Below are 15,029 nucleotides of genomic sequence, written 5' to 3'. Positions count from 1 at the left end.
CATAAATGACAGAAGTTTAGCACCCAGAAGAGTTAAAGAACTCCCACTAATCAATAAGATAAGGACAAGAGAAAAACTGGCAAGACTTGAGCAGGCACTTCACAGAAGAGAGAACATGAATGGCCAATAAACATATGAAAAGATGCTCAGTCTCAGGAGTGTTCAGGAAAATGCAAATTAAATCCATAAAGAGATTCCATTTGGTACCCATCAGACTGGCAAAAATTCTAAAGTGTGAGAATATCAAGTGATGGTAAAGACGTGGTGCAAATGGAATAGCATCCACTGCTGAAAGAAAACAGTTTTGGAGAACAGTTTATGAAGAACAAATGGTGGAGCACATCAAGAATTTTTGTCAAGCTACGGTAATTACGACAGTGTGGTGTCAGTGCAGGGTCGGTCAAAGTGATCAACAGTACAGGATAAAAAGCCCCAGGATAGGCCCCTTTTTCTATGGAAACTTAATTTAGGTTATTTGGTCAAGTAGAAGATGCAATTATCTTCTGCCTCAGCCAGACTAACCCTAACAAAACCTGTGCAAAGGTACACCAGGAAACACACAAGAATGCTCACTGTAGTGCTCTTTCGGAGAGAGTGCAAAAGAAAAATCTAGAACAACCGAAACATTCATCAAGAGTTCGCTTGATAGGTTACATTATGGTATATTCATACAATGAAGGTAGTGTTCTAGTTCTTAAACTGGCGATGAGTAAATGAGTGTTCACTGTACTATTATCCATTATCCCCTAACCACCTTTTCTTTACAAATAGTCTTTTCTATTGACTCATTTATTACTTTTTGCAAATCACGGAGAGCCCAGAAACCAAGACAAAATAAGATGTTAGAAGCCAGGTGCAGTGGCTCACACCTATAATCCCAGCAACCTGGGAGGCTGAGGTAAGAGGATTGCTGGAAGACAGGAGTTCAAGGCTGAAGTGAGCTATGATGTCACCACTGTACTCCAATCTGGGCAACAGGATGAGATCCTGTCTTCTAAAACAAAATTAAAATGGCCGGGCGCAGTGGCTCACGCCTGTAATCCCAGCACTTTGGGAGGCCAAGGCGGGAGGATCACGAGGTCAGGAGATCGAGATCATCCTGGCTAACACAGTGAAACCCCGTCTCCACTAAAAAGAAAAAATAAAAAAAATTAGCCAGGCATGGTGGTGGGCACCTGTATTCCCAGCTACTTGGGAGGGTGAGGCAGAAGAATGACGTGAACCCAGGAGGCAGAGTTTGTAGTGAGCCGAGATCGTGCCACTGCACTCCAGCCTGGGCGACTGAGCAAGACTCTGTCTCAAAAAAACAGAGAAAAAAAAAATACATAAAAAGTAAATAAATAAATAAAAATAAAGACATTAGAACATCAAAGTGTTCCCTTGTGTGTTTCCCCCTTTTTAGGTTTTTCTTAGATGAACTCCCCTCAGTCTGGAGGCTGTAAGAACTGTGATCTTGGGTGTGGTCAGCTGAGTAATGGCCTGCAGATATCCAGGTCCTAATTCCTAAAACCTGTGACTGTTACCTTATAAGGCAAAAGGGACTTTGCAGGTAGAATTAAATTAAGGCTTTTGAGATGGGGAGATTATCCTTGATTATTCAAGTGGGCCCTATTTGATTTGTGATTAAATGTAATCACAAGTGTCCTAAGAGGAAGATGGAAGGGCAGAACAGAAGCAGAGACTAGAGTAATGTAGCCACGAGGAATGCTGGCAGCCACCAGAAGCTGGAAGAAGCAAGGAATGGAGTGTCCCCTGGGACTTCCACAAGGAATCAGCCTTGCCAACATCTTGATTTTAGCTCCAAAAGAGTCATTTCAGACTTCTGACTTCCAGAACTGCAAGAGAACAACCTCTGTTGTTTTAAACCACTAAATTCATGGTTACCTGTTACAGCAGCAATCATAGACTAATACAGTGGGAAAGGATGTTTGACTTCACTCACCTCTTTGTCTCAGATTGTTTTCCACTTAGCACATGTCCTCTGCCTTCTCTTCTCTCCAACATTGAATGCCACAGTGTCCCCCCGGTAGGAAGACGAAGCAGTGGTTTAATTCCTTCATATGTAAGATGTACCACTTCCCCTGCTGGAAGGGTTTATCCCCACAATTTCCAACCAAAGCCAGACAAGTCATTCACACACACACCCACAAAATGTCCACCCAATGGAAACAGCACTGGGCAGGCAGAGGGACACTTGAACTCAAGTCCCAGTTTCCCAGTGACTGGCTATATGACCTCATAAACTTCTCAAAGATGGAATCAGAACTTATACATCTTTATATCCCTGGTGCCTGGCATGCATCAAATGGTCAAAAAAAATGAGCAGTACATCAATGAATAAATTGACCAAGCTATGAATCAATCAATCAATCAATCTTGAGCAAGGATAGAAGTCCTAATCACTGAAAAAGGAAATATTTTTAATGGCTCTTCTCTCTCTCTTCCTCAACCAGTATAAGGAAAAGATTAAAATCATAAAGTTTTGGTCAGGCATGGTGGCTCACGCCTGTAATCCCAGCACCTTGGGAGGCCAAGGTGGGCAGATCACCTGAGGTCAGGAGTTCAAGACCAGCCTGACCAAAATGGTGAAACCCCATCTCTATTAAAAATACAAAATTGGCCAGGCATGGTGGTGCATGCCTTTAATCCCAGCTACTCAGGAGGCTGAGGCAGGAGAATCGCTTGAACCTGGGAGGCAGAAGTAACACTGAGCCAAGATCATGCCATTACAATCCAGCCTGGGCAACAAGAGCAAAACTCCATCTCAAAAAAAAAAAAAAAAAAAAAATCATAAAGTTTTAGGGTTGGACAGTTTTAGGGTTGAGAGCCAGGAGCTCCCTGCCTCACAAGGCAGCCCAGTGCTGTCAGTGCCAACTACTGGAAACCTTTTCCTTCCAAAAAGCCAAAAATTTGTCTTCTAGCCACCCACTAGTTCTAGTCCAATTCTCTAACCATATAAAACAAGCTTGCTCTCTTTCCCACATTAAAACATTTTCAGAACATGGACACCTGGCCTTAAGTCTTGGCCTAGCCAATTAGGCTAGTGATTTTGACAGATCACCTATCTCTGTGGGTCCCCATCTTCCTTGTCTGTCGAACAAGGGCATGACATCACCAAGACTCCTTCTAGCTCTAAGACGCAGTGTGAAAAACACCACCTTCTTGGTATTCAATCCTTCACCGTTTTAACCTATTCATTGGATTTTTAATGTCAACACTTTATGTTTTACTTCCAGAAGTGCTTCTTTTCCACATGGGCCTATTTCTCTCCCCCAGGTTATGCTGTTTTCTTTTATTTTCAGTTCTTTGCTTTATTTCTTTTTTTTATTTAAAAAAACTTATTCTAGGTCTCTAACTGGTAGCTCTATTATAGAAATGATATATATTATTAATATATGTATGTGCAAAGGTTGCTGGATGGGACAAGTTTGCCACCTTCTAAGAATAGTGAGGAGGCTAGAGCCGAGTGAGAGAGGGGAGGCCACTGCCAGGTAAGGTCAGAGATAGGCAGAAGCCAGACCTTGTTGAGTGTTGTTGACAATGGTAAGGAGTTTGAGTTTTACTCTTAGTGAGATGGAGCAGTTTTTAAACAGTATGGGAAAGATGGCCTATCTTACTGTTTTTTTTTTTTTTTTTTTTTTTGGAGACGGAGTCTCCCTCTGTCACCCAGGCTGGAGTGCAATGGCACGATCTCGGCTCACCACAAGCTCTGCCTTCCAGGTTCACACCATTCTCCTGCCTCAGCCTCCCAAGTAGCTGGGACTATAGGCGCCCGCCACCTCACCCAGCTAATTTTTTGTATTTTCGTAGAGACGGGGTTTCACCGTGTTAGCCAGGATGGTCTCGATCTCCTGATCTCATGATCTGCCCGCCCGCCTCAGCCTCCCAAAGTGCTGGGATTACAGGCGTTAGCCACCGCGCCCGGCCCTATCTAACATTTTAATGAGATCACTGGAGGGACAGGAATAGAAGCAGAGAAAACAGTCAGGAGGGTTTTCAATGGTCCAGGAGAGCAACAGTATTTGGTTGGTGGCAGTGGTGGAGGCGGGAGTCATGGGTAGACAGGCGAGTATTTTAAAGGCAGAGCTAGGAGAACTTGCTGAAAAAGCCTGGATTCCACAACATGCAGCCTGAAGTATGCACAGATACTGCTGGATCCTGCAACTCCCTCAGGAGGGGCACATGTGGACTCGTGGTTCTCAACCTCACGTGCTCATGAGAAAAAGTCTTCGCATGTTCTGGAAATTCAACGTGAATCTCCAGCATCAGCTGGCCGGGCTCACCAGCCTCTTTTTCAAGACAGGTTGTATTCCCTCTCCTCTGAGCAGCATGACCCACTCAGCCCAATATTCTGTCTGACAGGCATAGCTTTGGCAGTGTAAGCCCCAGTTGTGACAAGACTAAATTTTACACTGATCACAATTAGGCAGCCCATCTGTGAAAGTAAGACAGGAGGCTGGGCCCAGTGACTCATGCCTGTAATCCCAGCACTTTGGGAGGCCGAGGTGAGGAATCATGAGGTCAGGAGATCGAGACCATCCTGGCCAACATGGTGAAACCCCGTCTCTACTAAAATACAAAAAATTAGCTAGGTGTGGTGGTGTGCACCCTTAGTCCCAGCTACTCGGGAGGCTGAGGCAGGGGAATTGCTCGAACCCGGGAGGCGGAGATTGCCGTGAGCCGAGATGGTGGCACTCCAGCCTGGCGACAGAGTAAGACTCCATCTTAAAAAAGAAGAAAAAAAAAAAAAAGGAAGTGAAACAGGAGAAACAGGAGGACTCCCTTGACCCCTCTGTGGGACTTGTGACAGGGGTGTGGCTTGCTGACTCGGCCTGCAGTGCTCAAACCCCTTGCAGGAGGGGAAGCATGCAGGTGAGAGGGTGCCAAGGCTGGGGTGAGCACTTTTGGGCTCTAGTTCCCTGGCAGCGTCTAGGGGTGTGTTACAATTAATGCTGTTTTAGCAGTTGCCATCTGCAGATGGCTGTTAACCAGCTCAGTGGAGAGTCACGGTGACAGTCTTTTACACCCTGCCCTCTTGGCACCCTGTTCTTGTCCAGTATCCAGGAAGAATCAGGTCACACAGACTTGAAGGATGGTGAATGCAGAGATCTTATTGAGTGATGGAGGTGGCTCTTAGCAAGATGGGGAGCTGGAAAGGGGATACAGCAGGAAGATAATCTTCCCCTGGAGTGCGGCCATCCCTGGCCAAACTCCTCTCAACGTTCCGATGCTTCTCTTCTCTCCTCTGCCACACCACTCTGCTTCTCTGCCAGTGGAGTTTGGGGTTTTTGTGGGTACGGGATGCGGAGTGTGACGGGCCAGAGTGGTTTTGGAAAAAGCAACATTTGGGCAGGAAAACAGGGATAACTGTTCTCATTTAGGGCCGCAGTTTCCAGGCTTGAGGGTGGGGCCTTTGCCAGGGAACTGCCCTCTTCTACCCAGTATTTCCCTGCCTCCTGTCCATATCAAAAGGTTCTTGGTTGGGCACTGGGTTGACCGAGTCCAGGCATGCTATTTAGAACTCATCATAAAAAGTTGGGGTCAGAACCTCTCAGAACCAGAAAGCATGAACCACAGTTTAGCACAAATGGTGGCTTGCGATTGAATCTCGGGCCCCAGGTCCACAGGCAATAATGAGAACCTCAGGCAAGTCCATCTCTTTTCAATTCACAGGGGACATGATGGCACCCTGTCTCCTGACTCAGCCCTTCTCAGGTTTTATGGGGATCTTGTTAAAATGCAGATTCACTAGGCCTGGGACTCTGCATTCCTAACTACTCCAGTAATGCCAATGCTGCTGGTGCACAGACCACACTCTGAGGAGTGAGGTCCTGACTCATTCACCATCCAACACACACTCGCTGGGCACCTACTGCATATAAGAAACTGTGAGGGAAACGAAGCAGATGTGGTCTGTAAGGGGATATCAATGCACTAGACCACCACAGCACCAGGAACAAAGTGACAATGCCACTCTGGGGACCCATAGGACAGAAATCTTTCTTGGTTAGGGGACCTAAGGGAGGTTTCATGGAGAAAGGTAGAGACACATATGGAGAGTGTAGTGAAAGCCAGAGGGCACCTTCCAAGGTTTTAGCTATGGAATGGCATCAGTTCTTTGTAATTGCTAATTTCTCCTCAGACTTAAGACCTCCTTTCTTGACTCACAAACAGAATAAAGGGACTAAAAGGGAAGTGAGAGAGATATTTCCAGTGTAGAGATTGAAGGAGTTATGTCAGGATTCTCCCAGTTTCACAATACCGTATTATGCCAAGGACATATCTAGGTTTGCAAAGCTGGCTAGGAGTCATTCACTCAACATATATGGTGGTCATTAGGGCTGTTCTTTAGTGAGGAGTGTAATTCCCCACCCACTTTGAATTCAGGTTTGGCCAATGACATGTGAGCAGAAATGGCAAGTTATCATCTCCAGGGGCAGGTACTTATGAGCCAGTGTGTGACTCTCTATTTTTCTCTCCCTACCACAGTGAACTGTGGTATGTGTGTGTGCGTGTGTGTGTGTGTGTGTGTGTGTGTGTGTGTTTGAGACAGGGTATCACTCTGTTTCTCAGGCTCAGTGCAATGGCGTGATCTTGGCTCACTGCAACCTCTAGCTCCCGGGCTCAAGTGATCCTCCCACCTCATCCTCCAAGTAGCTGGGACCACAGGTGCACACCACCATGCCCAGCTAATTTTTGTATTTTTTTTTTTGTAGAGATGGGGTTTTGCCATATTGCCCAGGCTGGTCTCAAACTCCTGGGCTCAAGTGATCTGTCCACCTCTGCCTCCCAAAGTGCTAGGATTACATGGTGAGCCACTGTGCCCAGCCAGAATCCTGATGTCTTATAATGATAAGACAAAGGAAACCCAGGCAGCCTGGGACTCTGAGTGAATATGATGAGCAGAGTACCCCTGCCAACCCACAGTGAACAGGCTGCAGAAAGCAAGAAATAAATCTTTATTTTCTTGAGCCACTGGGATTTAGGAGTTGTTACTGCAGCATGCTCTAGTCCATCCTAACAACAAATATTTAATTGATTATAAGCACCATTTAAAGTTTTCATTCTAGGATATGGGACAGCTCATGGCATCAAAAAAGCAGCTGTAGGAACTGGGGCCTGAGCCACCAAAACCAAGACTCTCTTGTGCCAGCCTCTTTCTCTCACCCAAGTCTCATCTCCATTTATTTTTGCTTTGCTATATTCTCCACTTTTGCTTATGGACTTTCTCCACGTATGCCAGGGGGTTTAGATGCCTCAGCCCTAACTTCATATCTTTCCAACTCTGGGCCCCATAGGCAAGGCTATTCTCCCGCAGCTCCAAATCAAGAAACCCTGGGGAAGGATCTCAGTTTGAGTCACCTGCCCACCTCTGGACCAATGTCCGTGCCCAGGGAAATGCATATCTAGCCCTGGGTCACATGCTGACTTTTGTGGCTGAGTGGAGGGAGGCAGGATGGAGCATGTTACCAGAAGGGAATGGAAAACTAGTTTTGCAGCCCAAAGTACTATCCAGAGTCCCATACAAAGAGGAGGGAAGGATATACACACATTAGTATGCAGGAGAATGTCTAAGGCAGACTTTAACTGAGATGTGATCAGTGAAAGGAAAAAAAAAATGGGGAGGGAATGTAGTATACGCTATGCATGATAGTCCTAAGAAGAAAGAGAAGCAAGGCAAGACAGCTAGGCTGGACAGCTCCCTACAGTGGCAACAGGAGGCACCTTTGTCCTAGAACTGCCAGGTGACTGACAAGGCCACAGGGAGAGGGAGAGATGGGATGTCAGGAGGAGATGTTAACTCAAATAACAGATGCTCTCTGTTTACTAATCCAGTAAATCTGACAATGGGGCAAACCTTTTCTGATCAGGAATAAGCTAAGTCCGGAAGAGCAAATACTGAACCAACACGTGTGCCGCATCACCATCTTCCCTGCATAAAGCAGTCTTAGGACTCCTTCCCCACTGAGCCCAACTCAGCTTCTTGCTCCTCAAGACAGTGTCCTAGGCAGCCTCACATTAATCAAAAGAGATGAACCTCACTTGCCATCCCTGGTCTGGGTACCCACGCATGCTTGAAGGCCTATACCAAATTACCTTGCAAGACTCCTTCTGAAATCCCTACTGTGTGGGGGTCCTTGATCTATATTTCCTTGATCTATATTTCAAGTTGGTCCTTGATCTATATTTCCTCTTTCCCTGAATTCCCAGGGAAGCCCCGGTGTGACTTAAAAAACCCAAAGTGAAAATAATGTGCTTCCATATAAAGACAGATGAGATCTGAAAATTCAGAATAAATACTCTGAATATAATGATCCAACTTCCAGTTCCTCAAGAATCCCAATTCCCTTCCCAAGTCCTAGAATCGAGAGGAAAACATCCTTAGTGCCCAAGTGCACCCTCCCTTACTTCTTGTTGGGGGTTGGAAACACTCCCCCAGACTAAGAATTCTGGTAACCAGCTGGGCATGTGTGTGGCTCATCCCTGGCAGTGAAATTCCAAAGGTATCACGTGCTATGGCTGCTGCACTGCCGTGTCTCTCCTTTCCCTAGCCTCCCGGACTTCCCTGGAAACACACACACACACACACTCATTCACATACACTCACATGTACACAAAACAGCAGCCTCACTAAGTGGCCAAAGAGGGCCTGACTCCCACTTCCCTCATTCTCCCCAGGGCTCCTCCTCCCCTGACATAATACACCCTCCAAAAAAGATAGCTGGCTTCAGAAGGAAGTGGGGAGACTGACCCAGTAATAACCAGGTGAGACCCTCCCTTGTCAGCTAACCTCAAATAAGACACAGCGGGAAGAAGTGCATGAAAGCTACTTCTCAGCAGGTAGGCAGGGTTAGCAAACAAAGAAACAGGGCAGCTCCACAGCAGAGAAATCTAAGCTGGTATTCTTCACTTCCTTGAGGATACTCCTCCTGTTTATAAATAAACATGATGCATACAGGCCAGCTGGGGAAGGAAGGGACCTAGAGGAACACTGACTCCTGGAGCTCCAAGGACCTGCAGGGTGACTGTGGCCAGAAACCTGTCTCTTAGACAGGGAGCTGGCCCAGGTGGGTGGGAGTCAGCCTTAGCACTGTGGCAGTGGCTCAGGTCAGCACTGGGACTAGAACCCATGTCTGCTGCCTACTAGCCCAACATCTTTCCTTTCACAATTCAACGGAAACATTTACCCAGCTCCCACAGTGCACTACGGCACGGTGCCAGGAAATCAATCCTCAACTAACTGGAACCCGCCATTAACTGAATCAGTTTCCTGCATGCCACATTTTAAAAGCAGGCCCCAAAGAAAGGCTAGCTTATATTTAAGGATTTACAATCTTTTCTTTTTTTTTCCATTTGTTTTGCAACAGTTGGGGAACATCTTGAGGACAATCCACATTCCTCCCAGCCCCATCCATTTTCATATCCCTGACCCAGGACAGACTTCATGCTCCAAATCCCAGTCCTAGAACTTAGCCAGATCTTCAACCTATCAAACTAAGACTCTGTCTTGATCATCACACTGTATTTTCTAAAAACTAATATTTTTTAAAATGTGCTGTGTGGAAATAAAATGTTTTCTGCACAGCCGTTAGTTATTCAGAAAATTTTGTGGACTTAGAACTCTCTTTTCCCCACGTAGTGAGTTGGGGTTTTAGTCTACTAATCCCATAAGGGGTGAGAAGCTCTTGATCTGTTCAGCCAACGTTCTGGGCCTTGGCCAAGACAATGAGGCAATATCTGCTCCTTAGAATAATGCTTCAAAATGGCATAGTCTTCCAAGAAGTGACACAGCAACGTTGTGTCCCCCCTCCAAAAGGGTGCACAAAAATATGCTCTCCCCAGTTTGAAATTCATTCATGCCTAGACCTTGAGTTGTGTGTAAAGATAATGAAAGGAGGCAAGCAGGCAAGTCCTAAATAAGTCCCTGTGTCCTATGAAGGTATCAACCAGGTTCTGAGTGCTATTGCACTAAGTATTTCTTCCTTAATTATTTACAGGCTGAGCCAAGGAAGTTAGGAGAAAGAGAGCTAGCAAGAAAGAAGCATCTCAAACTGGTCCTCATTCTAAGAGCCTTGCCTGTGGGCACAAGCCTATCTTGATGCCTGCTGACCTCTGTCCCCAGGGGACAGCACTAGTCAGCCACTCTGCTTGTCCCCAGGGCTTGGGATTTCCTTCAACACAACCAACCTTCACTCAGTGCATTCAGGTGCCAGGTACTTCGTGAAAGACCCATGGCAGGGGAAAAGAGGTTGTAAAGGGAAACAAGCCACAATCACTTTCTTCAAAATGCTCATGGCCAGTAGCAGCAGAGACATCCACAAGCACTGGTTGGCTGTCCCTGGAGGCCATCAGCTTGTCGTGATACCTCTGGTTGGATGGTTGGGACCACACAAAGACAGGAAGACACTCCCTCTCTATCCTCAGAACACAGTGATAGGTCTTCCTTACATGTTCGTTGATGTGACAGAGGCTTACAAAACCATAAAAAGACTGCTTACACAAAACGCGACTTGCAGATAAAACCATAGGATGCTCCCATGCTAGAGGTCTAGGGAGCTTGAAAGAGATCAGTTTTTCAACTGGCAGTGGGGAGTGAAGGTGGAAAAAGCACTGGACTGGACTAAAAATCCAGAGCCTGTTTTCTTTACCAGCTCATCTTGTGTCCTTGGGCAAGGCACATTTCCTCTGCAGTTTTACAGATGAGGGGGAGGACTAGATCAGTTGTTTTTATTAGCAGTAAAATACATATATTTTTCTGAACTGTATTTTATCTAGAACCCCAATATATAAGACAAACAAAAAGGCAACTGCTTGGGTTGAATCAGGGATGAGGAGCCCAGAGCCCATCTGCTCAGGCTGGGTGGCCCTCAGGGAACCCAGTTTGAAACCCACAGGAGTAAATTAAGTCTGAGAGCCCCTGATAACCTCTCACAGGGTTCCCGGGGAGGACAGAAGGAGGGACTTATCATTGATTTAGTGCTCTCCGTGGTGCTTGGCAACTTGATATCAAGTGTCATGGAAATCTTTGCAACAGCAACATGAGGTGAACTAGCTGCGGATTAGCATCTGCTGTGATCTGAGTTGTGAACTGGGATCTTCTAGCAAGAGGCAAAACTGGGATTTGAACCACGGGTATTCTGACTCCAAACACAGTATTCCTCCTCTTGATAAGAAGTTCCTCAAGGTGTGTGGAGTGTAGAATATTGGGCTGAATCAATAATATCCTTGAATTATAAATATATGTACGTATATGTATACAGGAAAATTTCTTGAAGAATATGCCCTCCATTATTATTATTAGTTATCTCTGTGTGGTGGAAATGTGGATGATTTTTCAGTTTATCTTTTCTAATTTTCCCGTAATGAACAAATATTGTCTTCACCGAACAGGGATTGCTTATTTAAAATGATGTTCATAATTCATAATCAATATGCTCATGCTGGGTTTCTACAGCGAATTAGGGACTGGGGGATAAGTGCTATCCCTGAGCTTTTGGACTTGATGGTGGAAATAACAATCTCAAATCCCATCAACTCTCCTTAGGCCACAGAATGCTGGCCACAGATAATTTAAATTCTCTGAAGTCTCGGTTCTGGGGAGTGTGGTTGTTTTAGAAAGCAACAGCACATCCCTGAGACACCTCCCAAATGTATGCCTCTCCTCTCCACCCTCATCAGTTGCCCGTTGTAAAAAAGGGGGAGGGGCTGGGTACGGTGGCTTACGCCTGTAATCCCAGCACTTTGGGAGGCCGGAGCGGGCAGATCACTAGGTCAGGAGTTCAAGACCAGCCTGGTCAACATGGTGAAACCCCATCTCTACTAAAAATACAAAAATTAGCTGGGTATGGTGGCGAGCGCCTGTAATCCCAGCTATTTGGGAGGCTGAGGCAGAAGAATCGCTTGAACCCAGGAGGCTAAGGCTGCAGTGAGCCGAGACTGTGCCACTGCACTCTCCAGCCTGGGGGACAGAGTGAGTCAAAAACAAAAACGAAAAAAAAAAGTGGTGGGGGGATGGAGGTGCTAATAAAACTAATCATAGTCACATGACCCAGGACCCGATGCCCTCACTTCCAGCCCAGCAGGACCTATAGAGAGCCCACCAGCCAGGCCAACGCAACTCTCCAGCCCCACCCTGAGGGCTCCCCAGAAGCCACTGGCAATATCGATCCCAGAGAGGAACCACCACCCTGATGGCAAGACAGTGTTGGTCAGGCATGAGGCAGGGCAAGGCGTGTCAGCCACTTCCCTGTATTATTCACGTCAGCTCTGCCGGCAGAAATCTTCCAAATGTTTAACGTGCCACCTCAAGATGCAGTGCAAACCCCCCACAGTCAGGAACAGCTGTGGCGAGGCCTTCACGAAATGACTTGGGGGCTGAGAGACACAGACACTGGCTTTGGGAGGAAAGCCCTGAACGGTGGCAGGAGACAATGCTGAGATCCACTTCGGAAGGGAAAATCAGTAAAGAAGGGACGGGAGATGGGAGGTGTTTCAAAACGTGGGGAGTGATGGTGCAAAATCACTGGGGTCCAGAGTCCCGCGTTCTCAGACAAAGAAAAAGCCCGAGGTGCTTGCCACCCTCCTCCCTGCCTTAGAATCCCCACACCCATTTCAGCCCCTGCTAGCTAGAGCAGGTGGCAAATCTGTTCTGACTCAGGCCAGGACGGTTAGGGAAGAACAGGGACTGGAACAGCCACGTCTATCTCCAAAGGAGAATAAATCCACCGGGGAAGCTCTTCAAACGCCTACGGGTCCTGGGGCTTGAAAGGGAAAATCGGCCCCCACGCCCACCCCCAACGACTTCACACAGACCTCACCCCAGATGACTCTGCGCTCTCCTGCAAGGCCTGGGAGGTGTCATCGCCACCATCCGGGTGGCTGTCACTTGAAAATTTCCCGTGCACTCCCGGAGGTACCCGCCCCTGTCTCTCAAACCCCTGCAAAAAGAGTCGGAGCCGAGGGCTCCAGGCGTCTACTCCAAGATTCATATGCGTCTTCCCATGTCCCACCTGCCTTTACCGCTGTCGATGTAGACACCAAAAAAGGAGGATTTTTCCAACCCCACTGGGAGTCCCGCCTCTGTCTCTCCCCACTTTCCGCGCTGACCCTCCAGGCAGCGCCCCTGGCTCGTCTGCGCTGTCCTTTCCACCTAACAAAAGCTGGGCGGCGGACCGCGGCGCCGGGCGACCTCACATTTCTCCCAAAGGAGAGAGACGCGTGTCCCCGCGGCGCGCCCATTCGGGGCCTCTGCAAATCGACGGAGCTGGGGAACAAAGCGGCCGGGGCACGGCGAGACGCAGCTCCCAAGGAACCCCCGCGCGCCCCAGCCCTCGCTGTCCCGGCCCAGCCCCCCGCAAGCGGCCGCCAGCGCCTGCTGCCTCCTGGGCAGCAGCCGCGTCCTGCGCCGCCCGTCCGCCGGCAGGCGTCCTCGGCGGCTACTGTACCTGCTAAATTTAGCTGCGCCGGGTATTAATAGCCGGAGCCACTGGGGCCGGGCGCTGCAGGGGCGCGCGCAGCCTGGGGCCGGGGGCGGGGAGGCAGGGGACGGAGGGGCGCGCGGGAGAAGGCCACTTACACCACCAGCCTGGAGATGATCCATGACACCATGGCGGGAGGGCGGGCGAGGCCCGGGCGGCGCGGCTCGGCTAGGCTGCGGGCGGCGCGGGCGGCTGCGACGCTCCCGGCACGTCTGTCCGCTCACGGCTGCCGCCGGCAGACTGAGCGCGCCCGCCGCCCTGCCCGGCGTTCGCGCGTTGGCGCAGCCGCGGCACGTTCTGGCGGCTGCTGCGGCCCCAGCCCCCTGGGGCTCCGCGGGCCCGCAGCGATTGGGCGGTGAGCCGGTCAGGGCACCCGCGGGCCCGCCCCGCCCCGCTCGCCCGGGCCCCCAGCTGAAGGCGGGCGGGTCCTGCGCGCGCCCCAGGGCACCGGCCCCGCCAAGGGAGCCCTGCGGCGGCCCCGTTTGCAGGGCAGGGACCCTCAGCGTTCCAGCAGGGAAACTGAGGTCCGAACTTGGACCTCGGGAATCTGTCTGCACCTGTCTAGGTGGGATGCTGTCATCCCTCATTCAAATAGTGCGTTAGCCTCATAAAGGGTTTACCTGGATCCAGACCTAACGTCTTCAGACTGTCCCCTGCTAAGCACTTTCTGCATAAAAAACAAACCTGGGCGCTTGCCTCCCTATTTAAAATTCTACGGAGTCCCTATATCATCGTGGTACCTGCCTAGAACCGTGTTGCCAAGACCATTCCCCCAAATAGTCCTCTAGCTCTTTTCCCTCCGGGCATCTTGGACTCAAATATTTGCTGTTTCTTTTTTCCCTGTCTGTACACGCCACGCCTCATCGTCCTGCCTTGATTTGATTCAGCTCCTTCTTCAAGGCTGGGCTGAAGGGCTGCCTGTTCCTAGGGAAGGCCTTTCCTTGGGGGCTGCTCCTGGTCCTAGGAGGAGACTAGAAGCCGCGATTGCATAGCACCGGTGTCCCGCTGAGCCACATTGAAGTCTTAGGCAAAAGGGAACTTGTGCACCCTATATAAACATTTTTACGTATTTTTTAAAATACCGTATTAACTATTACCTTTTTTTTTGTTTTTTGTTTTTTTTTATGAGACGGAGTCTCGCTCTGGGGTGCAGTGGCCTGATCTCGGCTCACTGCAAGCTCCGCCTCCCGGGTTCAAGTGATTCTCCTGCCTCAGCCTCATGAGTAGCTGGGATTACAGGCGCGCGCCACCACGCCCAGCTAATTTTTGTATTTTTAGTAGAGATGGAGTTTCACTATGTTGGCCAGACTGGTCTCAAACTCCTGACCTCGTGATCTGCCCGCCTCGGCCTCCCAAAGTGCTGGGATTACAGAAGTGAGCTCCCGCGCCAGGCCCTATTATGTATCTTAATTGCTGGATTATTATTATTATTATTATTATTTTTTTTTTTTTTTTTTTTTTTTTGAGATAGAGGCTCGCTCTGTCGCCCAGGCTGGAGTGCAGTGACCGGATCTCAGCTCACTGCAAGCTCCTCCTCCCGGGTTTACGTCA

The 15,029-nt window shown here is 48.7% G+C and overlaps 1 protein-coding gene across 9 annotated transcripts in view; it reads right to left on the bottom strand.

Annotated features, from left to right (window-relative positions):
* REEP1 (receptor accessory protein 1) overlaps nt 1-13,720 on the bottom strand; it is a 124,068-nt gene extending 110,348 nt beyond the window's left edge. For all 9 annotated transcript variants that reach the window (XM_065526856.1, XM_065526860.1, XM_065526857.1 and 6 more), the window contains exon 1: nt 13,577-13,720. In XM_065526856.1, the coding sequence (XP_065382928.1) occupies nt 13,577-13,608 (32 nt within the window). In that variant the 5' untranslated portion in view covers nt 13,609-13,720. The remainder of the gene's footprint in view (nt 1-13,576) is intronic.
* Nucleotides 13,721-15,029: the final 1,309 nt, after the last annotated feature.

Source organism: Macaca fascicularis, chromosome 13 (genome assembly GCF_037993035.2).
Source record: "Macaca fascicularis isolate 582-1 chromosome 13, T2T-MFA8v1.1".
NCBI classification, from domain to species: Eukaryota; Metazoa; Chordata; class Mammalia; order Primates; family Cercopithecidae; genus Macaca; species Macaca fascicularis.
This window is presented reverse-complemented; position numbering and strand designations above follow the sequence as displayed.